The following is a 27,919-nucleotide window of genomic DNA, read 5'->3' as shown; positions in this document are numbered from 1 at the left end:
TTCAAATAATTTTTAGGGACCAATCGGTTTGTAAAAAATCGGTTAGTGGGTTGGTCGAACCGATCGATGCACACCCTAGATAGAGTAACTTTTGCTGTAAAATAAAGTTAAAGGGCCGAAAAGGCCTAGCTCAAGTGGCAAAGCTGAAGTGCCTAAAGACTTTCATTTGAAAGAGGTCTTGGATTCAATCTCGACTGCATGCAGGTAGTTTTTTCACTTTTGTGTGGATAGTGGTCCCGCCTACATGAGGGTAGTTTTCCCACTTTTTTGTGTAGATAATGATCTCACATGCATGCGGATAGTTTTGCATCTTTGTGCGATGTAGAGATCTCGTATGCGTATGAATTGCTTATTTGATTATATAATAAATACCTCTTGTAATTCTAAAAAAAAAAAAAAGGAAAAGTCGGCTGTAAAACGGAGATAACACTTGAAGTTGTCGAAGAAAGAGAAACTATACAGGAGTTCCAGATTTATAGAATCAATTTTACATAGATAACATCATTTACACAGCTATCTCGTCTCATGAGAAGCACAACCTTCAAACAAAAACCAGCAGAAAAGGAGGGGGTTGGGGGATCTAAGCAAGCCAAGCGAGCCACAAATTCTACAAGAAAACTATAACAAACTTTCTAACAAATAAAAAAATAATCCCTCAAATGAGCGGATTTGTCTTGAAATAATCACGAGCTGCGATCATAAACGGCAGTAAAAGAGAAGGTAGCGTGAGAAGAAGGTGCAGAAGTCCATGTTGAGTTCCCCATGGTATCCGAGTTGAAATTTGATGATGTGTGGTGAGCATCGTCGGGCTTTGGCTTGGGATCGCTTTTGATCTTCAAGTCCATGAAATCAGAGATCAACCCCGGTTTCGTGATTGCCTCATCTTCATCGAAATCTTTCTCTCCAGTAAGCATTCGAACAACAGTTGACATGGAGGGTCGAAGCTTTGGAGAGTCCTGCGTGCACAGCAGACCGATCTTCAAGAACTTGCAAGCCTGTTCCGCATCAAAATCTCCATTGAGCGCTGTGTCTACCAGTAACACAAGCTCTTTTCTCTCATAAAGTTGCCATGTCTGCACCCACAGATACAACAGAATCCAACCATTTTTTAGTGTCTCAGAGTAATAATAACTATTTAAAGGGCTATCTATATAACAAACATGACAAGATCATAAGTGTCTCCATGAGAGCATCAGGCCATTCAAAGAAGCTCGAAAACACAACCCCATAAGACTACATCACTTGTTTATGCAACAAAAAGACAGCTAAACGAGCATACAGTATGCGTGTAAGATACAGCAAAGCCTGTAAGTTGTGTTCACTCCAATAGTGGAAAGAACTAGCATTCAAACTATTTTATACATTAAAGTCATTGTTAAATAAGAACATAACAGGCATCTATGATGTAAGAGGAAAAGGCAGAACACCGTTTAACAAAACTGACCTCATCTATGGAGAATAGTGTAGCTATATGAAAATTTTCAAATCATTTAAGTTAAACACTAGTTGATGGTTCATTTTTGCAAAGTGTGGTCATCATCTCCACACATTATTATGACGCGAGGAAAGCTTTTTCAAAGAGATTATAGCAGCAAAATTGATGAGTGTAGGTGGTTTTTAACTAATTGCATACCCTTTCAAGAATATACTGTTCTTCTATGGGTAATCGTGTATTTGTATTGCATCTCCCGCTGACTATCTCAATAAGAAGAACCCCAAAACTGTAAATATCTGCACGCCGTGTCAACTGACCTCTTATCGCGTATTCTGGTGCCAAATAACCTCTGCAACAACAGAAACATGCTCAAAAGTTAATACATGATCGAGAAAAGAACGGGAACAAAGGCATGTTCATGTAGTCTTCAATTTGTGCCGTTAAAACATTTTACGTACAGCTAAACCTAGCATTAAAAATTAAAGTAAAAAAAGGAAAATAATTGTCTTGACAAAAAACTTCTAAATAAACTCCAATCAAATTCTTTTCAGATGAAAAATGTTTGTATGAGATTTGAAGTCCAAAAAACAGAAACCATTGGATTCAATTCCATGAAGGCATCAGGCATGCATGCTCTCAGAAGTCAAATGAGATCTTGCAACTTACATGGTTCCTGCAACACGTGTACTAACATGAGTCATGTTTGCTGGGATGAGCTTGGCAAGACCAAAATCTGAAATTTTTGGGGTCAGATCTTTGTCTAGAAGAATATTGCTTGCTTTGATGTCTCGATGGACTATATGTGGTCTAACTTCCTCATGAAGATAGGCAAGCCCCCTAGCCACTCCAGTGCAAATTTTAACTCGCATTCGCCAGCTAAAATGGATGCTGCAGTAACCTCCACCTGTAGATGGTTAGAGACCATCAGACAAACTTACCTAACAATGCAAAATATAGATAGTTATGTTAACAAGGAGTATAATCTCTACAACAGAATTCGAGATAGCGTACCAAGAAGTGTCTTTGCTAGACTGTTATTCTCAAGGTAGTTGTAAACCAGAATTCTTTGATTCCGTTCCACACAACAACCATAAAGCTTGACTAGATTTTCATGCTCTATATCTGAAATCACTTGAATCTCCGTCAAGAACTCTCTCACTCCTTGTCTCGATTCAGCAGAGAGAACCTTAATTGCAGCCATCTGCCCATTCTTAAGTTTTCCCTATTATCCAAGAGAATTTCCATCAGAATTCTGCATAGTCGCCTCCAAAAAGTATAACTAAATCCTGTTACCAAATGTGATGAGAAATATAAGACAAGCCTCTTTTACCTTATAGACGGAACCAAATCCTCCCTCCCCAATTTTATTCGCTGGACTAAAATCATTGGTTGCAATTGCCAGCTCCTTGTATGAGTATAGAATAACATTTTGCAGTCCTGAGAGCTCTGTAAATGATTTAGCTTCATTAGTATCAACACAAAGGTGATATGAGATAAAAAAATAACTGCAAATACACAAAAGAAATATAAACAAATAAGCAATAGCAGCTTCAAGAATGAACAGGTCACTCAAGAAGAAGTATAATTATAGTTAAAAGAAAGAATAACTTTTCATCCAATAATTTGCAGGGATCATTTATATGCAAAAGTTTTAGAGGTTTACCATCCCCAAGCTCCGGATCGCCTGTTGCTGAAATTTCGTCCACATAAGAATGATAGACAGGTCATAACTATAGGATTTAGCAGTGGCTTATAGCCACAGATAGATTGCTTCAGAATGTACAAACTGCAACAAACAAAAGATTTATAGATCAGAATTATAACTCGAAACTTCTTGTTGATTCATATCATATATACTAAATAAGGATGCAGAGTCAATTCCATGATATGATCTTGGAAACACGAAATCATCTGCTCCCCAACAGAACAACCAAATAAGTGTAAGATTTTAAGGAATGCAGTGCATCCATAATCAATTACTACTACTTTGCAAGAGACCCCATTTTTGCTTACATGTTACTGAGCTCATCTAGGGAGTTATACAAGACATCTCTTACGAAATGAATCAAAATTCTAAACTGGCTTCCTCAATCTAGCTAGGAACGTTATACATTGCAATCTACATGTATGTCCCAAATATCTACAACAATAAAGCTATGTAGAACTCTGGTGAGTAGTAGCTCGAGCATCAAATTAGTACGTAAAACATTAGACGCTCTCATAAGAGAATGAAAGGACGCCACATTTATCAAAATCAAGAAATGCAACAAGAGAATTGAAAATATACATCAAACTCTGATTTTTTAGACAGTTGATATGTGCAACTAATGAAATTCCATATGTGATTACTTCCCCACTTCTGATATGGACAAAAGTCTTGCGACAGCTGTAATAAATGCATAAGCTCTAATCTGAAGCTGGCCTACACATAATTTTTGCAACACTAAACTTGCAATGTCTTCCTATCCAAAAACCACACTAAGAGAAAAAAAATTATGTCTTGACCTATGAGAAAAGAAGGGGAAAAAACCCTGATCAATCAGTAGCAAGAGAGAGAGAGAGAGAGAGATTAATGGAAACAACATAAATTAAAATAACACAGCTGGGAAAAAGCACCTGCAGCTAGCCCCAGAAAACAAGAAGCTCCGAAATCTTGATTGACGGAAACGAACTGCAGTTGAAGGACGATAGCAGAAGAGAATAAATCAAAATAAAATATCAGGTGTGTAGAGAAGAATATTTTCTGCCCAAATTGTCACGTGAAATCTAGGATCTTCCACATACGCAAGCTCAATATATTTTAGCAAATCTAAGCGCCGTAAATTAGTAATTCGTGTGCCAAAAATAAGTAGAAGGAAGAAGAAAAGAAAAAAAAATGTGCTGCCAAAGAAGACTAGAATGAATTGTAGAGAAGAGAAGACCATAAAAGTCAACCGCGGTGTATGACCTTCTCTCCTCTCGTCAAGTGGGCCACCTCGTTTTCACACCTCTTCCTTTTCTAAATCCAATTTATTATATAGCACTTGCATTTTTCTTTAATTTTTTGGCCTCCACTTGCAAAAGTAAAACAACTTGCTTTTATGTAATCCCAAAACTATTTAAAGGTTTTTAGGGTTAAGCGTCACGTTTTCTGTGTTTAAACCTTTATTTCTAGTAAAAAACTCTAATTCAGATCCACACTGAATGTTTTCTTCTAAAGAAGTTGAAATTTCAATTTCATATGTGGGAATAAAAAATGTTCTATTTATGACTGACTAAAATTCTCATCAATCTATAATTTGCAGGTAGATCTTTTATTTATATATTACTATAATTTACAAATTCTCATTCGCTTTGCCCGTGAGAATTTCATAGAAGATTGTTTACATGGCAAACACAAATACACAATTTCTGGACTTAAAAATGAAAATTATGGATTCTTTTTTATATATATTTAATACTAATACTTAAATTTAAAAATCACAGTAAACTCAAGTTTGGAAGCTTTAGTCTCATTCATTAACCACTCTACTATAAACCAACAAATACAGATTATGAACTCTCTTTTTTATTTAATAACTGTGATATTAAATTTAAAGACCGAGATGCAGTGAACATGGACTCGAGATTGTGGTACCATATAAAATTTGTATCATAAATAATTTTACAATCTATATATACTTTTTCAATGTCACATATTCTTAAATTTAACTATAAGTTATATGCACGCTAATAAACAAAAACTTAAAATAATAATAATAATAATAATTGAACCATGATGTACTGTAAATTTAAGATTGTAGATATTGACGATAATACGACTCATTTGTAAATTATATAGGAGAGGCTAAAATAAGAATGCTTCTTAAAATATAAATTATGAATCATTTTCAGCCCTTAGATCATCAAGATCTACGGTTGATTTATCACCATGTTGGATGAATTCATAGTCCTGAGTTCGAATCCCAAAGGTAGCAAAAATTTATTTTTCACAATTCATACCTTTATACAGTGAATTCATACATGTTATACATAAAATTCATACATTTTTGCTCGTTCGTAATTCTTAAAATAAGAGTGGTTTATTGTAGGGCTGGGAATCGGGTCGGGTTCGGGTACCCTACCCGAAAAAATCGGGTACCCGAACCCGAAAATTGACCAAAACCCCCACCCGATCCCGAACCCGATTCTGAAATCGGGTACCCTAATACCCGAGTCGGGTATCCGATTCGGGTATTCGGGTACCCGAAATACCCGATAGTTTCATACCCTTTTCCCTAAACAGAGCCCAATTCAAAGCAGCAGCAGAGCAGCAAGTTCAAATAATTTGTGACATTGTCGAAATTCAGTCGAAATTCATACAGATCAAGAAAATCATACAAATCAATTCCAATTCAACATTAACATAGAAAATCTGTATTTTTTTAAAAAAAAAAAAAAAGAAAAAAAAAAAAAAAAGAAAAAGAAGAAGAAGAAGTGGGAGGCGCGGAGGGATTCTCGAACTGGAAATCTGGAAGTCCAGGAGTAGGAGGCGCGGCGCGGTGGGGGCGATTCGACGGGAATGGGACGGCTGACGGGGTGGGAGGTTCAGCTACGTCGGAGGCGGAGCGACTGGGCGCCGCTGTCGTCGGAGCTCGGAGGCGGAGCGACTGGGCGAGGGTCGCGGTGGGACTGGGAACGAGCTTCCCACTGGCGACGGCCGAGGAGAACGGCGGGCGGGCGAGGGGCGCCGCTGGTCGCCGGAGACGGGATCTGGAATTGGGATTGGGATTTGGGATCTGGAATTGGGATTGAGATTTGGGAATTGAAAATGAATGGGAACAGTCGAGAACATAGCAGCTTAGTTTTTACTTTTTAGGCTTTAGTTTTAATTTTAACTTTCATATTAAATTTAATTAAATAGTATAAAATATATTTAATAAATAATTCGGGTATTTCGGGTATATCCGATACCCGATCGGGTATACCCGATACCCGATTTTTTCATACCCTAAATACCCGATCCCGAACCCGATCCCGAATTTTTCGGGTATAGGGTACCCGATACCCGATTTTTTCGGGTCGGGTATCGGGTACCCGATTACCCGATCCCGAAATTCCCACCCCTAGTTTATTGAATAATTGTCCCCCCCCTATATATATATATATATATATATATATATATATATTGATGAATAAATAATTTTAATAATTACATGATGATTGATTCAAACTTAGCCACTTACATTGATTACTTTACCACTAAATCAACCAAGAATGTAAATTGTATATTCTCACTTATTGTGATTAAGTGGGGCAATACATCCGTTGATTTAATTTGTTTTGTATCACGTAGAAAATGTATATTTTTTGTACCATTATAAGTGACACAATGTGTAAATTGGTTAAAAATGATATGAATTATACTTTTTTAAAGATTAAATTTTATCATTTATAAAAATATGGTACTTATAATGGGACAATTTAAAATAAAATATATGTCATCTGTAATGAAACAAAAAGAGTAATAGTGTGTGTGTTGTCCAAGCGGTAAGTGGTTAATATTTAATGTCAAAGGTCTTGGGTTCAAGTCCCATGTTACGCGATTTTTAAATATATTTATTTAATATTATTAATTAAGAGAGAGAGAGAGAGAATAGTTGTATGAAATATTCTTTTGCTTGACCCATGACAAGAAATTCCCTTTTCAAATATTCGACGCTAGTCATACAAAAGGCATTCACAATCACAAGGTGTTCAGACCTATTTCAATTATTTACATGAAAATTGTTTTAACATTTTTAATATATGATTAATGAGTTGTTGTGTATAAAGTTTAATTATAGGGAACGAGCTTGGAGTATTATATTTTTTGTGAAAGGTCGCAAAAAGAAATTGTACAATTTTTTTTTAATTTATTCAATTTATTATGACACTTTCTAAAAATAGACATAATTAGAATAATCAGTTCTTGTTAATTATACACCACAAACAATTGGTCATAACTTACTTTACACATCATCTTTGCCAGTGGTCCTCATTTACTTTACTCTCTAAACATTTTTTTTCTTAGTCTCTGTGCGTAGAAAAATTGTGTCATTATAAATGGGACGAATGAAGTACATGAAATTTATATAAAAACACATATTTATCATATATGATTGTTAGTTTAATAATTATATCATATGGAAATTCCAACACATAGATTAATAGCTTAATCTCGTTGGCGATGACAGATGGCAGTTTGTGGGTATATAACGACTGAAGATGATGGGATATTCCGTTGATACATTTTTATTTGTTTTGAATGTATGCCTCAATATCAACATAATTCAAACCTTAACAATCTCCGCCTTCATGCCTCCCTCAACCACCAATGCTTCTGACGCCTTTCGCAGCCTTAACACTCGAGAAAGTTTACAATGCTTGAGGTGTATGAACGAAAAACATGAATACTACTCTCTCCTTCCCGCGAATCTTGAATCAATTCTTTTCGGCACGGGAATTAAAAAAATGGGTAATTGCCCCTAAATACATTACCTTTTCCCATTTTCTGGAATTGCACATCACCTTTAAAATCCGCCTCATAATAAATAACCTTTCTTTTTCTTCTGAAATTGCACATGGTCAGCCAACCACCAACAGGAAAAAAAAATGTGGATGCCGGAAACGCCACAGATACACGCCGGAAAAGAAAAAAAATAATTGATGTGGCAGCCATGTAGGATTTTTTTTTTTTTTTTGCTATTAAATTCGAATTTCCAGAATATAGAATTAATGCATTAATTTCTCAAATCTCCAATTTGTTCCTAAATTTTCTAGTTTCATCTAGACTTGAATTTCGATCTGCTCCACAATTGCCCTAGCGTCCAGCGATCTGCTCCTCATTGCCCTAGCTCCAGCGATTACTCCAACACCAAGAAAGGCTCCAGCTCCGGCAAATACACGTGCTCTAGCGATTACACCAACACGAATCAGCGACGAAGGCTCTGGTACACGCGACGAACCGACGACCAAGGCTCTGGCGCACGAGACGAACGTGTCGCCGTTGATTTAACTTAGATTGCGATCTTTCCCCTAACATCAACTGCTAATTTGCATAGATTCCACAAACTCAATTAAAGCGAACAAGCCGACAATTTGAATTATTCATTATGCATTTGGCGTGGGTTGCTTTCTTTATCCAGGGCCTACTGTGCTGAAAATTTAGTTGATATAATCCTTTTTTGGCTGGTTTAAATGCATTTATTGTTGTCGTGTTGTTGATTATGGTAGAACTGTAGGGGCGATGGGAAATTGCTGTTTTCGTGGGATCTAGTGAGGGAAAGTTGCGATCAATGATGTTAGGTTGCCAACCATCGGGTTCGGCGCAAGCCGATAAAGATCCGTCCGTTCGACAATTTGTTGCGAATGGGAAATTGTAAAACTAGGGGATTTAGGGGAAAATTGGGAATTTTGGAAATTAATGCCTTAATTCTATATTCTGGAAATTTGAATTTAATAGCAAAAAAAAAAAATCCTACATGGCCGCCACATCAATTTTTTTTTTTTCCGGCGTGTATATGTGGCATTTCCGGCATCCACATCATTTTTTCGGTTGGTGGTTGGCTGACCATGTGCAATTCCAGAAGAAAAATAAAGGTTATGTATTATGAGGCGGATTTTAAAGGTAATGTGCGATTCCAGAAAATGGGAAAATGTAATGTATTTAGGGGCAATTACCCCTTAAGAAAATAGTATTTAGTGTGTTAAGTGTGGTAGGTGAAAAAGTGAAAATGTGAATAAAGGGAAATTTTTTTGCCATATGAGGAAATGACTCAAGATTCGTGGGACGGCCGAAAAAGGAAAGTGACTCAAGATTCGTGGGACGGAGAGAGTATTAAAATTTGAATTACTAGTTTATATTTTTAAAATTCGACAAAACTTTAGGTTTGGGCAAATGGCACGTCATCCCAATAATTAACAACCAATAATTAACAAAATACATTCTCATCATTCTCCCTTCCTTGAGAAAATTCATGAGAATTTTTTTCAATTTATGACCTTTTCTACGAGTCCTCAATTTCATTAATTTGTCACTAATGAGAATTTTAAGCTATGACGTTTCTTATAGTGTTAAGTCAAACAAAAAGTCATTTTATGTTAAACAATTCATACCAAAATAGTAAGAACATAAATTTACGGAATAAATCATCTTTTGGTTTTCAAAGAGAAAATGAAGGCGTTAAAAGCAACTTTGAAAGAATGAAATAAATCATCTTTTGGTTTTATCGATAAGGAGATTAAAAGTGGCAAGGAAGAGCTTCAACTTTAGGACATGATAGATGATTTCTTCGGTCTTGATGAACAGGAGGTAACGAAGAGAAATGAAATCAGAGCCAGGATTCTTCTCCACACAAGAAACAAGAACAGTCTCCTCGTGCAAAAATCCAAAAATCGATGGTTGAGGGAGGATGATGCCAACTCTCGGTTCTACCATAAAATCATTGTCGGGCAGAGGAAGAGGAACGAGATTGCGGGAATGTGGTTCGGAGGATAGTGGATAGATTACCCGGCTGTGCTCAAGAATAAGGTGGCGGACCACTTTGGGAAGTTTTTTAAAAAGACGAGGAGGATTCTCCCGACCGTCCCTGCAGATTTCGCGGCCCGAAGGCTGTCACAGGAGGACAAGGAGTGGCTGATCCAGCCGTTCACAGAAGTAGAAATAAAAGAAGCGGTGTGGAGTTGTGAAGCAAACAAAAGCCCGGGGCCAGACGGTTTTAATTTCATGTTTTGGAAATTAGAATGGGAGACAATTAAAATGTAGCTTTTTCGCCTCATGGAGGAATTCCACACCAACGGAAAGATCCCAAGAGGATGTAATTCTTCTTTTATTGTTCTCATACCAAAAAAAGGGGACTCCGACTCCTTAGTGTTAGTAATCCTTGACATCATCTAATGATACGCAGCGGAAATACAATCAAGGATAAGATCTAGATTTATAATTATATTCATGTGTAGAGGTAAAACTCACAACAGTTAGAATAACTTACTTGTTATGTGGTAGAACGATCGTGACGTTTCCTGCAATTTGATCCACAACTAGAGGTATCCACGTGTACGCAGATTCGATGCAGGAACAATTCCAAGTGCAAGTTTCAATCATGGAAAGCTAGGAAATCCTGATTGAATACTATATTGCTGTGTGTGTTTTTCTCTCTTGTGTTTTCACGTGTCCGACAAAAGAAATATATTCTTATTCTTATAAGACTGATAGCCGCCTATTAACCCTAGATTAATAGGTCCGGGCCTTTTCTTTTGTCTACAATTAATTAGTCCAATAGCCCAACTAATAACTAATTAATTAGGTTATTAGAATATATCAAATATATCCTAATCTAGTCCATAAAATATCTTTCACTTAGAAGATTTTCGATCGATATCCCTTATTGGCAGCCTGTACAAGATTATAGCAAAGGAGTTGGCGGGAAGATTGAGGCCGGTCGTGAACTCTATCATATCGGAAAACCAAAGTGCATTCATCAGTGGGAGATTTATTCTTGATGGAGTTAACATTTTGAATGAAGCAATCAGCGAAACTAGAAAGATCGGCAAAAGAAGAATACTCTTTAAGATAGATTTTGCAAAGGCTTATGACTCGGTGGAATGGGACTTCCTTGAGGTGGTCATGATGGAGAGAATGAACTTTGATGCTACTTGGAGAAAGTGGATAAATGGCTGTTTATCTTCGGCTTCTGCCAATGTGTTGGTTAACGGATCGCCTTCTGGGGAATTCTACTTGGAGAGAGGACTTCGACAGGGAGACCCCATTTCACCATTTCTCTTCCTAATTGTAGCCGAGGGGCTGCACTCTCTAATTGCCAGAGCAGTGGACGTGAGTCTTCTCCAATAGGCAAAAATTGGTGTGGAAAAGGTGAAGGTTTCTCACCTACAATATGCTGACGACACAATTTTCATTATGGAGGATAGAGAGGAGAATCCCGAGGCTGTGAAAAATATTTTGAAGCTTTTTGAACTTATCTCCGGACTTAAGGTGAACTTTGGAAAAAGTTGTTTGGTGGGTTTGGGCGTTGATGAGGGGCTAACAGAACATATGGCGACCAAGCTCCAATACAACGTTGACAATGCTCCCTTTAAATTCCTTAGGATCAAGGTAAGAGGTAAGGTAAAAAGTATCGTGGATTGGCAATATTTGGAAGACAAAGTCAAGAAAAGAATTGATAGTTGGAGAAATTTGAAGCTGTCCTTGGCTGGTAGAATTACCTTGGTAAAATCAGTACTGCAAGCTATTCCGGTCTATCAGCTATCCTTCTCAATTATTCCTAAATCCACTGCGAAAGCTATTAATTCTCTGTGCTGTAAATTTCTGTGGGGAGGGGGCGGGAACAATGGCTTTATACCATGGGTGAAGTGGAGCGATATGTGTTTGAGTAAGAGGGATGGGGGGGCTGGGTTTTCGAAATGTTGAGTGGGTTAACTTGGCTTTGGTTGTTAAATGGATTTGGAGATACTGGGAAGGAAAAGATCTATTGTGGGCGAGGGTGGTGAGATCCTTATATGGGGAAATAGAGTGGGGGGAGGCGACTTTACACTTAAGGGTAGTAATGGGATGAAACATGGGTGGTGGGCCAAGGTTATTGATGTGGGAGGGAGGGGAGCTGACTGTTGGTTTCGGGAGAATCTCAAGCGTAGGCTTGGAACGATTTGAATACTAAATTTTGGGACCATCCTTGGGCGGGTTTGGAACCTCTAAAATGCAAGTTTCCTAGACTCTATAGACTCTGTGAGAATAGAGATCTCAGCGTTGGGGCGAGTGGGAGATGGGTGGAGGGGAATTGGGAGTGGGAGATGAAGTGAAGAAGGAAGCTTAGGGAGATGGAGGTGGAGGCAGTCAACTATCTAACCTCATTTTTCTCCCCTTGCGTGCCGACTGCAGGTACCGAAGACGGGTGGACATGGAGAGCGTCTCCGGATGGCAAATACACTACAAAATCAGCGTATGCAGTCATTAAACTAAGAAGGAGCGAGTGTTCAAACCCAAGTGCAGATGCACCGCTTGTGGCATCGGTGTGGCAGATTTTAGCGCCGAATAAAGCAGTGGTCAGTGCATGGAGATTGCTGAGGAATCGCCTTCCGTCATCCGACAACTTGAGGAAGAGGAACATCAATCTTGGTAACGAGGAGTTAGAGTGTAAGCAGTGTTACTCCCACTATGAATCGATTAGCCATCTGTTCACCATGTGCTCAAAAACACAGAAGGTGTGGAATGAAATACAGAACTGGATCGGAATTCAGACAGCCCGACCTTCATCGCCGGCTGCGCACTGGGAGAGTTTCAGCCACTATAGCAAGAAGAAGAAGGTTGGGAAGCTTCTCAAGTCGATTTGGGTTGGGTGTTGTTGGCTGTTATGGAAAAAACGGAACGAGAAAAGATTTGAAGGTAAGGAGTGGGAGAGCAAGAGCTTGGTTATGGAGTTAAAAGCTAGATTGTGGAGCTGGAACAAAAATTTTGGAATTTTGAACAATGACATGGAGTTTACCTTATGGGGCTCCAATGATTTAATTTCTCGAATTATGTCTCCACATCCTGAGCTTGCGCCCGTGTAGCTGCTCCTCATCAAGCTGTTTTTTTTTTTCCTTTCTACCTTACAGATGCGGATTCGAGCTCTCAAGTCGAGTCGGGTCTGGAGGCTTGATTTTGTAGATGCTGATGTTGGAGTTTTGTCTACTTGTCTGTTCTCTTTGTTTCGGCCATATGGTACCTCTGGTGCATTATGGAGTGTTTTAATAAAAATTCTTTTCTGGTAAAAAAAAAAAGTAAGAACATAAATTTAGGTTATTTTTAGAGAATGATAAACAAAATAAGGGCGACAATTGTATTTTGCATTAATGGACGTTATATTTGTACAATATTAGCATTTTTAAAACTATATTACATAATGTAGTATCAATGCAGCATTACAAATCTAATACGATATATTGGCGTTACAAATAGTAACATTAGAGCATCTCAGACGGGGTGCGAGCGTGCCGTTAGATCCACCCAGTGTCGCACACCCCACCGCTCTAGCGCCCCCCTTAGCTCGATCGTCACTCGCCAGCTCTAACATTCGCACTCGGTTTTAAGGTAAAAGTGTACGGCATGTGCTTGCACGCGCCTTTAATTAAAGAAAAAAATCAATTTTTTTTTTGTATTTTTAATTTTAATTTTAACTAAATGTAGCTTCATTTTTTATAGTGCACTACACATTGTACAGAAGCTTACACTATTTGATATGAGATTCAATACAAAATCAACTTAATGTAATTTCTCTTTTTATAGTATACTACACACTGTAGAGAAGCATACAGTTTTCAATGTAGGTTACCATACAAAAATCAACTTAATATAGCTTCTCTTTTCATAGTGCACTACTCATTGTATAGAATAGAATGATATACTTTTCAATGTGAGATACAATTCAAAATCAATTTTTTCAATTCTTTCGACTTTTTACCTAATTTTTAATTTTTTAATATAATTTTTTATTTTAATTATTGTAATTCTCAAATTTAAAATTTAATATAATTTTTTTATTTTAAAATTCAATATTTATTTTAATTTTTAAATGCATTTAAATTGGAGAAATGAGGAGAACTGAAAATGATTTTTTTAGTAATTATTGTAATAATTTTTAATTATTATTATTTTATTTTAATAAATGTAATGTGACAATTTAAATTTTAATGCAATGTGGTATTTTAAAATCGATGAGGTAAAATTAAATGAAATAAAAATGAAAAAATTAAAGCCACAATTAGAGCTCATGACTGTGGAGCTGGAGGCTCTAAGGTAGGGATCACACCCCCCCCCCCCTAAGAGCCCTAAGATGCTCTTATGATTCTCTTTATAGCATTGCATCTACAAAAATTGAAAATTAAGGATAAATGAGATATTAATGGCGGGATGTAGTCCAAAAATAGAAAGATAAGTTTTTATAGGGATAGACTAAAAATGAAAGTTACTCCGTCCGTCCCACCATTTTAGTCCCTTATTCCATTTTGAGATGTCCCAAAAAGATAGTCCACTTTTCTAATTAATACTATATAAAAATATTATTTTTACTAAATTAACCTTATTTAATGCTTCACTTAAATGTGAAAATGATGTGTGAAAATAATAAATAAGAGTATAAAAGATAAAAATATAAAAATTAAATACATTTTCTTAATATGTGTGAAAAATGGGAGGGGACTAAAATGGTGGGACAGAGGGAGTATAAAATTATTTAGGGGACAGATGAAGTGCAAAATATAAATTTAATATTTATTTGGATACAAATTAAAGTTTACTAATAAATTTAATATAAATGTGGCCACCTTCCCATTTTAGTTTGTCCCACTAAAAGTGGCCACTTTCTTAAAATATAAATATTTACTTTAATTTAGTCTAATTAATTAATCTAATTAAATCTAACTAAACCTACTAATTAAATAAACTCCCACCCAAAAGAATTCCTGCCTCCAACCGCCCACCACCTTTCTCTCTCTCTCTCTCTCTCTCGCCCCGCCGCCTAACCCCGCCGCCCCCGCCAGCAGCCACCGCCCTCTCACCCCCTACCCACACCACAGGCCCTCGCCGGAAGAGGACCGTTCCGGTGGATCTCCTTCTCCGCTTCTCCACCGACTCGCTCCTCTGCTTCTCCACCGACTCGTTCGCCGCAGTCAACCGCCGCACCGCCGTCAGCCACGACCGCCGACGCCCCTTTCTTCCCCTCCACAAAACACACACACCGACGACCACCGCCTCAGTTTCGATTTCCCCAGCCACGGCGCGGCCCTTCTCTCACAAACTCTAGATCTAAACTCACCGCCTCAGCTTCGATTTCCGGCGACCGCGCATAGCAGCTAGCGAACCAGCCACCGCCGCACGCCCCAAAACCTCTCATCTCCGTCTCAACCTCTCCTTCAAGTCCGGCGACTGCACAGCCATAGGGCTGCCGCCGCCGAGCTCCATAACCCCTGATTCCAGGCACTTTAATCGTGGCCCTTGGCCTCGATTCCCGACGACGAATCTGGTTATGCTATTTGTCTGATTTGGTTTTTGGCTATGCAATTTTTTGGTTTTTGATTTTTAGTTTTTGGTTTCTGATTTTTGGTTTCTGGCTATGCGATTTGGTATTTGCGATTTGATAGAGGGTGAGGGACGACCGCCGGCTTCGCCGTTGCCTTCGCCGGCGGCAGACTGTGGAACAGATTAAGTGAGAAGAAGAAGAATGTTTTCCACACTTAATTAACTCTTTAATTTTGTGGACCACACATAATTAAAACATAACCATCCCTTTCTTAATTTCCATGCCAAAAACAAAGTGGCCACATTTATTGGGACGGATGGAGTATACTTTAATAATATTTTATGAATTTATTCTTTTTTGGAGAATTTATGAAATTAATTCTTAAATATTGAAATGTGATATATATATATATATATATTTTGGAAATGAGATGTGATATTAAAAAGACCTAGAAATATTTAATAATAATAATAATAATAATAATAAAAAAGACATGGAAATATAAATTTGAACAAACTTGGTTACAATAAGCGAGAAGATTTTAGCAGCCAATAAGTAATCTCCAGGTGTGAGAAAGTAGGATATGGTAAGTGTGATAACAAACATATGGTAAGTGTGATAACGTTTGAACACCATATCCAGGAAACAAACCATACAAGGAGCGCCACGTGTCGAAATAAGAATCAGGAAATGGGGCATAATATGTGTCGAAATAAGAATCACGAAATGGGACATAATATTATCAAGGCAAGGCAAGCAGTGAGAGTGCAGTGTATCGAGGGTTGAAGAAAGTTCCGAGAGAGATATTATTAATGGCAAGCAGCATGATGAGTTCCGTGGCTTTGAAGCCGGCGTCCTTCTCCGCCGACAAGTCGGGCGTGCGAGGCCTGCCATCGCTCGCCAGAACCACCCCTTTCAGAGTGCAAGCCAGCGGCGGCAAGAAGATCAAGACCGACACACCTTATGGAACTGGCGGCGGCATGGACTTGCGAAATGGCCTCGACGCCTCCGGCCGGAAGCCTAAGGTTCCTTCCCTTGCTTCTATTCTTCTTTTCTTTTGATTTCCTCGCATGCTCTCACCCAATTATACAGGGAAAGGGCGTGTACCAGTTCGTGGACAAATACGGTGCTAACGTCGATGGATACAGCCCCATCTACGACGAGAAGGATTGGTCTCCCTCCGGTGATGTCTACGTCGGAGGCACTACTGGCTTGGCCATATGGGCGGTCACCCTCCTCGGCATCCTTGCCGGCGGCGCTCTTCTCGTCTACAACACCAGTGCTTTGGCGCAGTAACTTTAATACTCTTTTCTGCAATTCCCTTTGTAATCCATCAATCATTCCTGTAACATGTATGTTGTGATATACTTTACTCCCGCCTTCATACATTATCCTTCATTTTAATGAAAAAATTCCCACCACAGTCTTCATTGATGGATAGAATCAATTTAACTCAGTTGCAGACACTATTCATGTTACATAATGGACAACAAAATGAAAATAAAAAACAAGTCTGATGAACCCCTCATTGCATTTCTTGGAACGAGTCTTCCTCGTCCGACTGTGGAGACGACGACTTTACAAACGAACCTATTTGGCCACTACCTTCTGTCAAAGCAGATCGAACTTTCTGCAAGAAACAAGCGTAATCCCTTAGCCACTAAACAACTTGCATTTTAGCTGGCATGATAAAATAATGAACTCTTATATGCAAATATCATTATTGTAATTGGTGCTGTGTTTTGTTTCAATCAAATGAACCCACTTGTGTTTATATAAGAGCCAAAACAGCCAATTAATTATTCTATCATATGGCTTACATCTTCAAATAGCATCCAAAGTCAAACATAAAGAATAATGCTATGGAATTCATAGGGTGGTACCTTCTCTATCTCTTCAGACAAGAGAGGGTTCTCTTTTAAGTACTGTAACGCACGATCTCTTCCTTGCCCCAACCTACATTTGAATGTCAACTTCAGAATAATGGTATTGACGATGCATTACTTGAGGAATATATGAAGGCAAACGAGGTTTCCACATTGGAAAAACTGGGTCTGCAACAAGGTCACTTATACTTTTAAGTATCTCTATAAAACGATGAATTAGCTTATGTGTATTCATTTCGAAATCAAAAGTTCAATTAAAGTTCAGAGTATGCTCTAGATATTGCCGGGTGCAGCAAGTGCTTTATGACTGACTCTAGGTATATATTCTCAGCACCCTTAATATCACAGAGTTATTGTAATACCAGGCTATATATAGTTAATATCCATTCAAAAGTGATCTAATTAGATACCCGGCCAAACCAATCATACGACTTACATTCCAGCACATTGCATGTCAAATTATCCCATCATTTCAACCAAAAATATAGCAAAGCATACCTGTGATCTCCATAGCTGTACCATGACCCCTTCTTTAAAACAACATCGAATATTTCAGCACAATCCAAAACACAACCCTAAAATGGGAGTGAAAATCAACATAGGAGTAATAAAACAATAATAGGATAACAAGAAACAATATGCACAACTATACAAACCAGTTTGCTGACTCCTTCTCCAAATATAATTTCAAACTCAGCTTGTTTGTATGGCCTTGACACCTGCCATAAAGCATATTAGCTTAAACTAAGCTGTCTAATACCATGAAGAAAATAAAATTACATAAGTCAAAATGTTCTAGTTATTATTTCGAAGGACATGCAATGTGACACTATTGCGACAATAGACAATACAGAGCAGATATGGAGGTGTTCTCAACTCCAATTTCAAAGTACAGGGTCTTGGATATGTATGTGAGAATGTGATAGAGTAAAGATGATTGACACCAGAAACCAATAATATAATTCAGAGAACTCCTCACTTGAGGCCACGGTACAGCTACCGTCCAAGTTACACTTCAGAAAAACATAACCCTAAAACTTGAAGTCTAGTTTAAATAAATAACTATTGCAAACCCTACCTTAGGCCCATACACGTGGGCTGACCCAAACATAAAGAATAACAGAAATAATAATAAAGAACCGTAAGAATAAAAATCCAGCAGCTAATAATTAACCACAGCTCTTCTCCCCCGAGTATAGACCCTCCACGGTCGACGCTCGCTATCAATTGCCTCCCCGGCGGAAACAGCCTTGTCCGCAAGGCTGAAAAACGGAAATTGAGCCTGAAAATCTTCCTTATCCAGCCAGGTAGCCTCATCAACACCCAACCCTATCCATTTGATCAAAATCTGTTCACTCTGCTGCCCGTCACGTTGAACTAGTCGGCGATCTAAGACGGCCTCAGGTAAATATGGCGGGTCGACCGAGAGAAGCTCGTCTGGCAGCTGAGGTTCAGCGGTGGCAGCTCCAATAGCAGATTTCAACAAAGAAACATGAAACACCGGATGCACCCGCGACCCTTCCGGAAGTTTGAGACGATAAGCCACCAACCCCACACGGGCTGCCACCTCAAAAGGACCATAGAATCGAGGGGCAAGTTTGCCATTCCCAGCCTGATAGATACTCTTCTGGCGATAGGGTCGAAATTTCAAAAACACCAAGTCGCCAACATTGAAAACCACGTCTCGGCGGTGCTTATTTGCCTCCCGAACCATACGCTGTTGGGCTCGCTCAAGATGGAAACGCAAGTGACCCAATATCTCATCCCGAGTTTGCAGCGTCTGCACAAGCGCCTGCACACGCACTTCCCCAGGTAGAAACTGACGTAGGGTGGGAGGGGGTCGACCATACACTGCTTCAAAAGGAGTGGTGCCTGCGGCAGATTGAAACCCAGTGTTGTAGCAGTACTCCGCCCAAGACAACCACTTGCTCCACTGTTTAGGACGCTCAGATGAAAAACAGCGGAGATACGTCTCCAAACAACGATTCAAAACCTCTATCTGCCCGTCCGTTTCTGGATGATAAGCAGAGCTCATTTTCAAGGTAGTACCCGCCATTCGAAACAACTCTCGCCAGAAAGAACTTAGAAAAATTGGATCTCGATCCGACACAATGGAACTTGGGATGCCATGGAGACGAACCACTTCTTTTGTAAAAACTTCAGCGACAACTTTTGCTGTAAATGGGTGACGCAGAGGCAAGAAATGTCCATATTTTGAGAAACGATCCACTACCACTAACACACAATCAACACCTCCCGAGCGCGGCAATCCTGATATGAAGTCAAGGCTGATATCCTCCCATATGCGCGAGGGGATAGGCAGCGGCGACAACAGCCCAGCAGGCGACTTTGTTTCATACTTGTTCTTTTGGCAAACAGAACATGCTGCCACAAACCGAGTAACCTGCTTCATCATTCCGGGCCAATAGACATTAGCAGCTAGGCGGCGATAAGTGCGGTAGGCTCCCGCATGACCTCCCATCGGAGTGGAGTGAAATTCAGCAATCAACTTTGGAATCCAGTCGGATGAGACTGGAATCACTAATCGGCCTTTGTAAAAGAGTATTCCCTGCACTAGGGTGTAATGCTTAACGGTCGGTTGCCCATTTTGCAGTGCCGACACGATGGCTGCTAAACTGGGGTCAGCTGACACTAACTGCTGCACCGCCATCCAATCCACCCATTGTGGGCATGAGAGAGACGTCAACTCCCCGTTCTCATCGCGGCGAGATAATGCATCAGCTGCTCGATTCAGATTGCCCTCCTTATACACCACGGAAAAATCATAGCCAAGTAACTTGGCTGCCCAATTTTGTTGTGCCGGCGTTGTCAAAGGTTGAGTCAATAGGTGGCGCAAACTCTTCTGGTCAGTCCGAACAACAAAGCGGCGACCAAGGAGGTATGGGCGCCAGTGTTGTATAGCCAAAGCTAAAGCCATGAGTTCCTTCTCATAGGCGGACTTTGCTAGCAAGTTGGGGGAAATATGCTTGCTAAAGTAAGCAATGGGCTGCTTATCCTGCATGAGTACTGCTCCCAAGCCGCGCCCCGATGCATCACATTCTACCACAAACTCTTTAGAAAAATCCAGCATCTTGAGCACCGGTGCTGTAGTTAATGCACGCTTAAGGTCCTGAAAAGCTGACTCGGCATCGGCGGTCCAGGCCCACGTCTTCGAAACCTCCTTTTTCAGCAATGCCGTGAGTGGGGCGGCCATCCTGCCATAATCTCGTATAAAACGCCTGTAATACCCCGTCAATCCGAGAAATCCTCGCACTCCGCGTAAAGACGTGGGAGTAGGCCAACGTAAAACAACAGCAACTTTGGCCGGGTCCATGCAAACCCCCTGCCTAGACACAATGTGGCCCAGATATTCCACATTCGCCCGTCCCAATAGGCACTTCTTCGGATTGATCACTAGATGATGTGACTGTAACACCTGAAAAACTTGACGCAAATGGACCAGATGGTCGTCCCAAGAGCTGCTATATACTAAAATATCATCAAAGAAGACCAATACAAATTTTCGGAGAAATAACCTGAAAATATCATTCATCAAACTCTGGAAGGTAGCCGGTGCGTTAGTGAGCCCAAATGGCATGACCAAGAACTCATAGTGGCCCGAATGAGTACGAAAAGCTGTCTTCGGTACATCTGAACAGGCGACTCGGATCTGATGGTAACCGGCCTTGAGATCTAATTTACTAAACCAACAGGCGCCATGCAACTCATCGAGTAATTCTTGAATTACTGGAATTGGATACTTATCTGGTACGGTGCGTTTGTTGAGTTCGCGGTAGTCTACACAGAAACGCCAAGATCCATCTTTTTTGCGGACTAAAAGAACTGGGCTGGAGTAAGGGCTTGTACTCGGCTGGATAATACCCGCTGCAAGCATTTCTTCCACTAATCGCTCCATCTCATCTTTCTGCATGTGGTTGTAGCGATAGGGACGCACCGAAACTGGTTGTGCGTGTGGTTGTAACACAATACGATGATCACTGCTGCGCGGGGGGGGCAAGCCGACAGTATGTGTGTGAACAGCAGGAAAAGCTGCGATTAACTCGGTTAGCTGGCGCCGAGCAGCTGCCGAAAGGTCCTCAGAAACCCCAAAAGAGTCTAGAGTCTTCACGCCATCCATGGACCATAACAGCCATCCCTCGTCTTCTGCTTCTAAATTCTGTAACTTACGACGGCTGCAGATGCGACGCGTGAGTGTGGGGTCTCCACGCAGAAGTATCTTGCGACCATTCATCGAGAACTCCATGGTCAGATGGTCCCAATTTGCCTTCACCGTTCCCAAAGTGGCCAACCACGAAATGCCCAATATCAAATCCACACTATTCAGAGGAAAGACGTAGCAGGAGATGGTAAACAGCTCATTATCTAACTGCAGTGGTACATCTTTACAAATTCCTCCAGCCTTGACTTTGGTTCCATCGCCCAGCACTACCGAAAAGCGATCCGTTGTTGCAATGTCCCAGTTCAATGTCTTAGCCACATGTTCTGCCACGAAACAGTGACTTGCCCCGCTGTCGATCATTACCTTCAGACGTGTGCCCCCGACACGACCAAACAGCTTCATCGTCTGATAATTATCCAGCCCATTTGACGTGAGGTTGGACAACTGCAGATGCTGTAACGTCGGAGTGTCGTTTCCATCTAATGGTTCCTCGTTCATCCCATCCAGTTGCTCGCAGTCAGTGTCGAGTTCCTCATCATCTCCTCCTACCAAAACTTGTAGGGTTTTCGGTGGGCAGCGATGAGTCGGCCCAAATTTCAAACCACACCTGAAACAAGTTCCAGCAGCCAAGTGTTTCTTCACTTCTTCATCCGATATATTACGAAAACGTCGGGGGGGGGCGTGAACCTGTGGACGCCTGGGAAGAGTTCCCAAAAGAATGGGGTGGCGGTCTGGGTTCTGGAGAAACGGTGGGAGTGAAACGCTGATTGATAACCGATCGGGATTGATAGTTCGTGGGCGGAGCTGTGCGCGTGGTGTAGGTTGATGGCGGTGGTGCCTGCTCGACCTTTCGAGCCATCAAAACTGCTGCCGAGTAATCCGTTACAGTAGGGTCCTGGATTTGTTTGCGAATGTGTGGTTTGAGCCCACTCAAAAAGAAACCAAGGTACTGCTCATCCGTGAAATCAGGAAGTTGCGCCACACGCCCTTCGAATGCAGCGATGTAATCCTCCAAAGGCCCCTCCTGTTTTGTCGCCCCCAGCGCCTCGTACCCATTAATTGCAGCATTATGTCCAAACCGATTCAGAAGTTCACGGCTGAATTGAGTCCAGGTTAGCGTCGGACAGCGTCGCAGCAATAGTTGCACCCACGCCATGGCCGGGCCTGACATAGCAATTAGGGCGGTCTTCAATCTCTTGTCCATTGGTGTCTCATGCACGAGAAAATATTGGTCAGCACGTGCGAGCCATGCAAGTGCATCTGTCCCGTCAAAATTGGGAAGATCCATCTTTTGAAAAACCTGAAAAGGAGTGGACGTTTCGGTCTCCGATTCGGGGTCACGGCCTCCCTCTGATTCATCGCCGGTGCCAGTAGGGGAGATATTGAACTTCTTCAGCAGCGCGTCAAGTTTCGAGTTCGTTGAAACTTGATACGTACGAAACCCGTCCACAGCGGTAATCAGTTCTTCAACCACCTTCTCTAATCCGTCCAGTCGCTGTTCGGTACTTCTGGTAGTTGCCACCATCGTCTCTGATCCGGCAGGTCGGACCAATTTGATAGAGTAAAGATGATTGACACCAGAAACCAATAATATAATTCAGAGAACTCCTCACTTGAGGCCACGGTACAGCTACCGTCCAAGTTACACTTCAGAAAAACATAACCCTAAAACTTGAAGTCTAGTTTAAATAAATAACTATTGCAAACCCTACCTTAGGCCCATACACGTGGGCTGACCCAAACATAAAGAATAACAGAAATAATAATAAAGAACCGTAAGAATAAAAATCCAGCAGCTAATAATTAACCACAGCTCTTCTCCCCCGAGTATAGACCCTCCACGGTCGACGCTCGCTATCAGAATGAAAATATGTTTGCATAAAAGTATTGGAAACTATGGCTACATGGGCTTGGAAATAAGAATGTGATTTATTATGTTGGGTAAATTTTGTTTTTGTGGTTAAAAATGAAGAAGAGTGTGTAAGTGGTGATCATTCTGTAATGAAGAGAGTGTGTAGTGCGGTGATCATTCTGTAATGATGATATATGGACTTTAAAATACAGAACAGAATTTCCACAGAAAACGAGGTTAGACAAATATGATCATCACCTAGGCACTTTGCATAGTAAAATTGAGAGAAATGTTTTCAAATCCACAGCCAAACCTGCTTCCACTTTCAAGATAGCACATTAAGGGCTCATTTGCTACGTGGTATGAGATAATGTGTGATATCTTTTCCTGGGATATCTATTAATTTATTAAATATCAATATCATGTTTGGTAAGATATATAAAAAAGGTTACGCTATCAAACCTCTCAGGTATGATACATAATCAAATAGATATGGATAGTATATAACGGGCCATTAATTTATAAAGAGCTTTGAATTCTAAAGCAAACAACATATTAGGGTGTTATAGGTATCTATCTCACCCTTATCATGCCATAGCAAACGAGTCCTAAGGATACATATGTAAAATCTTGACCAAAAATAGAAGCAAAAAACCATCTTTGGTTACACACCTTACTCTTTTGAACTCTCACACGAACTTTAACTCCAACATCTTCATCACCTTTAACCTTTAACAACATACAGCATTTAAGATTCAGTGCCCAATCGATTAATAGAACATGCTTCAAGTCGCTAACATAGGCAGATTAGGGCTTACAGATTTTATCTTCCCAATAGGTCTTATCTCAAGCCGGACAGATGCAAAGAACTTCAAAGCAATTCCACCACTTGTGACCTCAGGATTTCCGTAATACACTCCTATCTGGCTCAAACAAAAGTGTAATATTGCAAGGCTTAAGTTAATAGCAAGTTAGCAACTAAGTTGAAAATGGAAAAACAGGGTTACGAAAAAATTGAATGTACCACACAATTCAAAAAAAAGAGGATTTGCTATTTGCCTCTAAATAAGGTGGGGAAAGAATTCCATAGAAGTACCTTGTGTCTGATCTGATTCAAAAATATAAGTGTACATCCAGCTTTAGAAGCGTTGCCTGACATCTTCCGCAAAGCTTGACTCATCAGGCGCGCTTGCAAACCCATTTGTTGCATCCCGATTTCACCCTATGCAGAAAGTTTACACCCAAAAATGTTTACTTTTTAAGAAGGAACAATCAATTTCTAAATAAAATGCAACATAAATTATAACTAACTTCAATTTCAGCTCTTGGAGTAAGTGCTGAGACTGAGTCAATACAAATGAGATCAACAGCACCAGACCTACAGATGCGATCAGCAACTGCCACATGAACAGAGAAGTGAGGAAAACAAATTATGTAAAATAAATTGAGCTTAAAGGATATGGCCACCAATCTTAAAATTGTAGTTAATTCTATGAATGTCAACAAGAAAACTTACTCTCTAGAGCCATCTCTCCATTGTCAGGCTGGCAAACAATTAGATTTTCTACATCAACCCCCAAAGATTTTGAGTACGATGGATCAAAAGCATGTTCAGCATCAACAAGCATAGCATTTCCACCAAGCCTCTGATGGTGTCAAAAGAATGTCAGTTTGTTTTACAAGTCGATGTGGGGAGGATTAAGTTAGAAGCTAGTCTAACTACTAGCTTCTAAATGCATGGACTCATGAAATGAGTTTTCAAGTGATAACTAACTGACAGAAGAAAAAGTGAGCACGTACTAGACCTGCACTTCTGCAATCGCATGGAGGGCTAGAGTGGTCTTTCCACTACTTTCTGGCCCATATATCTGACAAGGAAAAACCCAAATGATCAGGCTCCACCCAGCATTGCCTATAACTGGGATATCAAATGAAAGTACTGAACACAACTAGTGAGCAACAATCATGAAACTTCTCCAATTAATAATCATACAATGACCATTTAGGCCTTTGTCTATTGCATAATAAAATGACAAACTGAAGATTGAGCTACTTCTATCTGCACAGCCAGCTTGTAGTTTGTCAAGTAGATACAACTCACCCAACTTCATGTCATTATGACATGCAAACATCCCTAAGTTTCATAATAATATCACAAAACATTGAGGGCATCTATGATTGTTTTAATCAAATACGCAGCATAAGATGAAACAATCATGCCTTTTTTACTAATAAATCCATTTTATTCATGATTTGAAATAAGCAGTATCATAGCATGGATATTATAAATAAAAACCTCCACGATTCTTCCTTTGGGAAGACCGCCACCTAAAGCAAAGTCCAAGGTCAGGCAGCCACTCGGAAATGTTTCGCTGCATGAAGAAACAGACATAAGAAAACATGATGGCAATAATGATAATTTGATGAAGATACATAAACAAAAACTACAAATTTGGGAAGCACATGCACGTTTAAACTCCTCTTGCGGTTAAGTTATCATTATCATTTCTTCTTAGGAGTATCATGATAAATATTTGGATTCACAGGAAGACTAAAAGGGCTAGCATAAAGAGCAAAATCTAAGTTTTGTTTCCGTGTTCCAGGGAAGAGCTTCATCTGCAAATATTGTTACAAACAACTAGACAGAAAGATTCAATGTGAAGAAGAAGACCTACACCAATGCTCCACCAGCACTCCCCAGCCTCGTAACACTTCCTTTCCCGAAAGAGCTATTGATGTCGTTCATGGCAGCTTCAAGGGCCTTTTGCTGTTGTACCAAACATATTAGTTACAAGTCGTCATGATGTATGAGCCACACAAATTTGAAGTAACTCTGACAAATCCCGTCACAACTACAGAATTCAATGACCATTTAACACAGACAAGAAGAAAAACAACAAAATTTGTTTTCGAAATTGAAAAGATGGAGAATATGGTGGCAACCCTGTCAGTGAAACGAGGGTCGAAGTCAGCAGATAGGGCGCCGTTTGGTTTAGCGTCGAATTCCGAACGAACCCTAGCATTTTTGGGGGTTTTCCGACTTCCCTGAACCAAACCTCGTAGCGTAGGAGCATTTGGCGGGCTGCAATTCTTGGGTTTGAGCGACACACACCGAGTTTGTAGCGGGAAAACAAAATCCATTTATTTGTGCTCTGTGTTATGCTATCCAATAAAATCTTAGTGCGAATATCTGTTTACGATTCTCACTCAAAGAATATGTTGTATGTATTGCAGTAGCAAAAAGGCAACGGAAGTGGCGCTCTGTGAAAATTTGTGATCAACGATTTCTCATCCTCTTCTTCTACCCTTTCTTGTGAGGCCCAATGGGCCGTATACTGGGCCGGCCAATCTTTGTCAAACTTACTTTTATTATCCTTTTAACAAACTCTAGTCAAGACATGAATGGACTTGAAGGACAAATGAGGCCCATAGTTGTCTAGAAAATGAAGCAAGAGGCCCATGCTTGGATCTGAATTAAAATTTAAAGAAACCCCATAAAACAGACTTAAAAAAAACAAATTATGGAGTAATAAGAATAGTAATAATTGAAGCTCAAAGTCATTTTTTGTGATTCATGTTTTGACACTCGCAACAAGATTCCAAGAATGTCGTATTATGAAAGTTTTTTTTTTTTTTTGATAGACACATTATGGAAGTTATATCTACCTTAGCTACCAATAATATATAGTCTATAGAGGGTCTTATAATTGTTGAATGTTGTCTATTTGTGATTAAATAGAATGCTCGTGCATTAGGTTTATTATTTTCTTATTTCTTGGTAGAACTACTACAATGTTATTCTTTTTGTTTACTGATGTTTGTGTGCATTAATACTTTACTATAGATACTTGAACAATAAAATGGGACAACATACCCAGATATTAAAGTGGCTAAGAAATTATAGCCTTTTTTTAATCTTCAAAGGGACACCAAGCGGTGCTAACTCCTATTCATGAACAATGAGGTCTAAATGTTGAAACCCCACCCACACCGCTCTCCCTCTCCCAAGTCAAGAAAAGAAAAAGGAAAAAAATCATAGCTTTTTCTTAGTCGTTGATAACGGCCTTATTATTTATTAATTTATAATTATAATGATAACATATTTGACGTCTGTATAGTTTTAATTAATCAAAGCAACATCCTACATATCGCTTGATTTGGATGGTTGTTTAATTTCAATGTAGTTTGGAAATGCAATGTCAATCATCTAGTTTCACTTCAAATGTTAACATCAAATAATCCATATGTCACGCATTATTTATAAGCGCTTATGGCATTTCGTACTCGTAAAATAAATTTATTTTTATTTTTATTTTATCTAAAAAATTATTATAAGGATCATTAAATTTACAAAATACATAAAATTCAAAACCTAGTTTTATTATTTTTATCCCTCTATTTGGATTTTAGAGGAAAAATAAATAAATCAAGCTTTGATATTTATGTACTCTGTGAAAATTGCTGTGATCTCAAACACAATTTATAAGATATTAGAAAAAAATAAAAGTAAAAAGATGATGACGTGAACTAAATATTATATTACAGTGCTCAGGG

At 39.5% G+C, this 27,919-nt stretch overlaps 4 protein-coding genes across 4 annotated transcripts; 2 read left to right on the top strand and 2 right to left on the bottom strand.

The window, feature by feature from the left end:
• Positions 1 to 436: 436 nt before the first annotated feature.
• Positions 437 to 3,163, bottom strand: LOC130986067 (cold-responsive protein kinase 1-like). Its single transcript, XM_057909346.1, is given in 7 exon segments — positions 437 to 1,073; positions 1,634 to 1,784; positions 2,102 to 2,339; positions 2,447 to 2,657; positions 2,766 to 2,881; positions 3,099 to 3,130; positions 3,132 to 3,163. Coding segments are annotated over 7 exon segments (1,170 nt in total). The 3' UTR covers positions 437 to 683.
• An 8,725-nt stretch (positions 3,164 to 11,888) lies between these two features.
• On the top strand, positions 11,889 to 13,000 carry LOC131025525 (uncharacterized). Its single transcript, XM_057955318.1, has 2 exons — positions 11,889 to 12,057; positions 12,330 to 13,000. The coding sequence occupies exons 1-2, from the start codon at positions 11,889 to 11,891 to the stop codon at positions 12,998 to 13,000; spliced, it is 840 nt and encodes a 279-aa protein (XP_057811301.1).
• Positions 13,001 to 14,685: 1,685 nt separating this feature from the next.
• LOC130986066 (photosystem II 10 kDa polypeptide, chloroplastic) lies at positions 14,686 to 16,881 on the top strand. The gene is made up of 2 exons (XM_057909345.1): positions 14,686 to 16,472; positions 16,540 to 16,881. The coding sequence occupies exons 1-2, from the start codon at positions 16,260 to 16,262 to the stop codon at positions 16,741 to 16,743; spliced, it is 417 nt and encodes a 138-aa protein (XP_057765328.1). The 5' UTR covers positions 14,686 to 16,259; the 3' UTR covers positions 16,744 to 16,881.
• LOC130986065 (DNA repair protein recA homolog 1, chloroplastic) lies at positions 16,209 to 26,638 on the bottom strand. Its single transcript, XM_057909344.1, has 13 exons — positions 26,309 to 26,638; positions 26,041 to 26,132; positions 25,662 to 25,737; positions 25,171 to 25,233; positions 24,882 to 25,011; positions 24,677 to 24,762; positions 24,462 to 24,587; positions 24,184 to 24,288; positions 24,038 to 24,094; positions 17,990 to 18,052; positions 17,832 to 17,908; positions 17,331 to 17,403; positions 16,209 to 17,077 (listed from the first exon to the last, which is right to left on the bottom strand). Exons 1-13 carry the CDS (start codon positions 26,504 to 26,506, stop codon positions 16,973 to 16,975), a joined length of 1,251 nt encoding a protein of 416 aa, XP_057765327.1. The 5' UTR covers positions 26,507 to 26,638; the 3' UTR covers positions 16,209 to 16,972.
• Between the last annotated feature and the right edge of the window lie 1,281 nt (positions 26,639 to 27,919).

The sequence above is a fragment of the Salvia miltiorrhiza genome, chromosome 5, assembly GCF_028751815.1.
Source record: "Salvia miltiorrhiza cultivar Shanhuang (shh) chromosome 5, IMPLAD_Smil_shh, whole genome shotgun sequence".
In the NCBI taxonomy this organism is placed as follows: domain Eukaryota; kingdom Viridiplantae; phylum Streptophyta; class Magnoliopsida; order Lamiales; family Lamiaceae; genus Salvia; species Salvia miltiorrhiza.
This window is presented reverse-complemented; position numbering and strand designations above follow the sequence as displayed.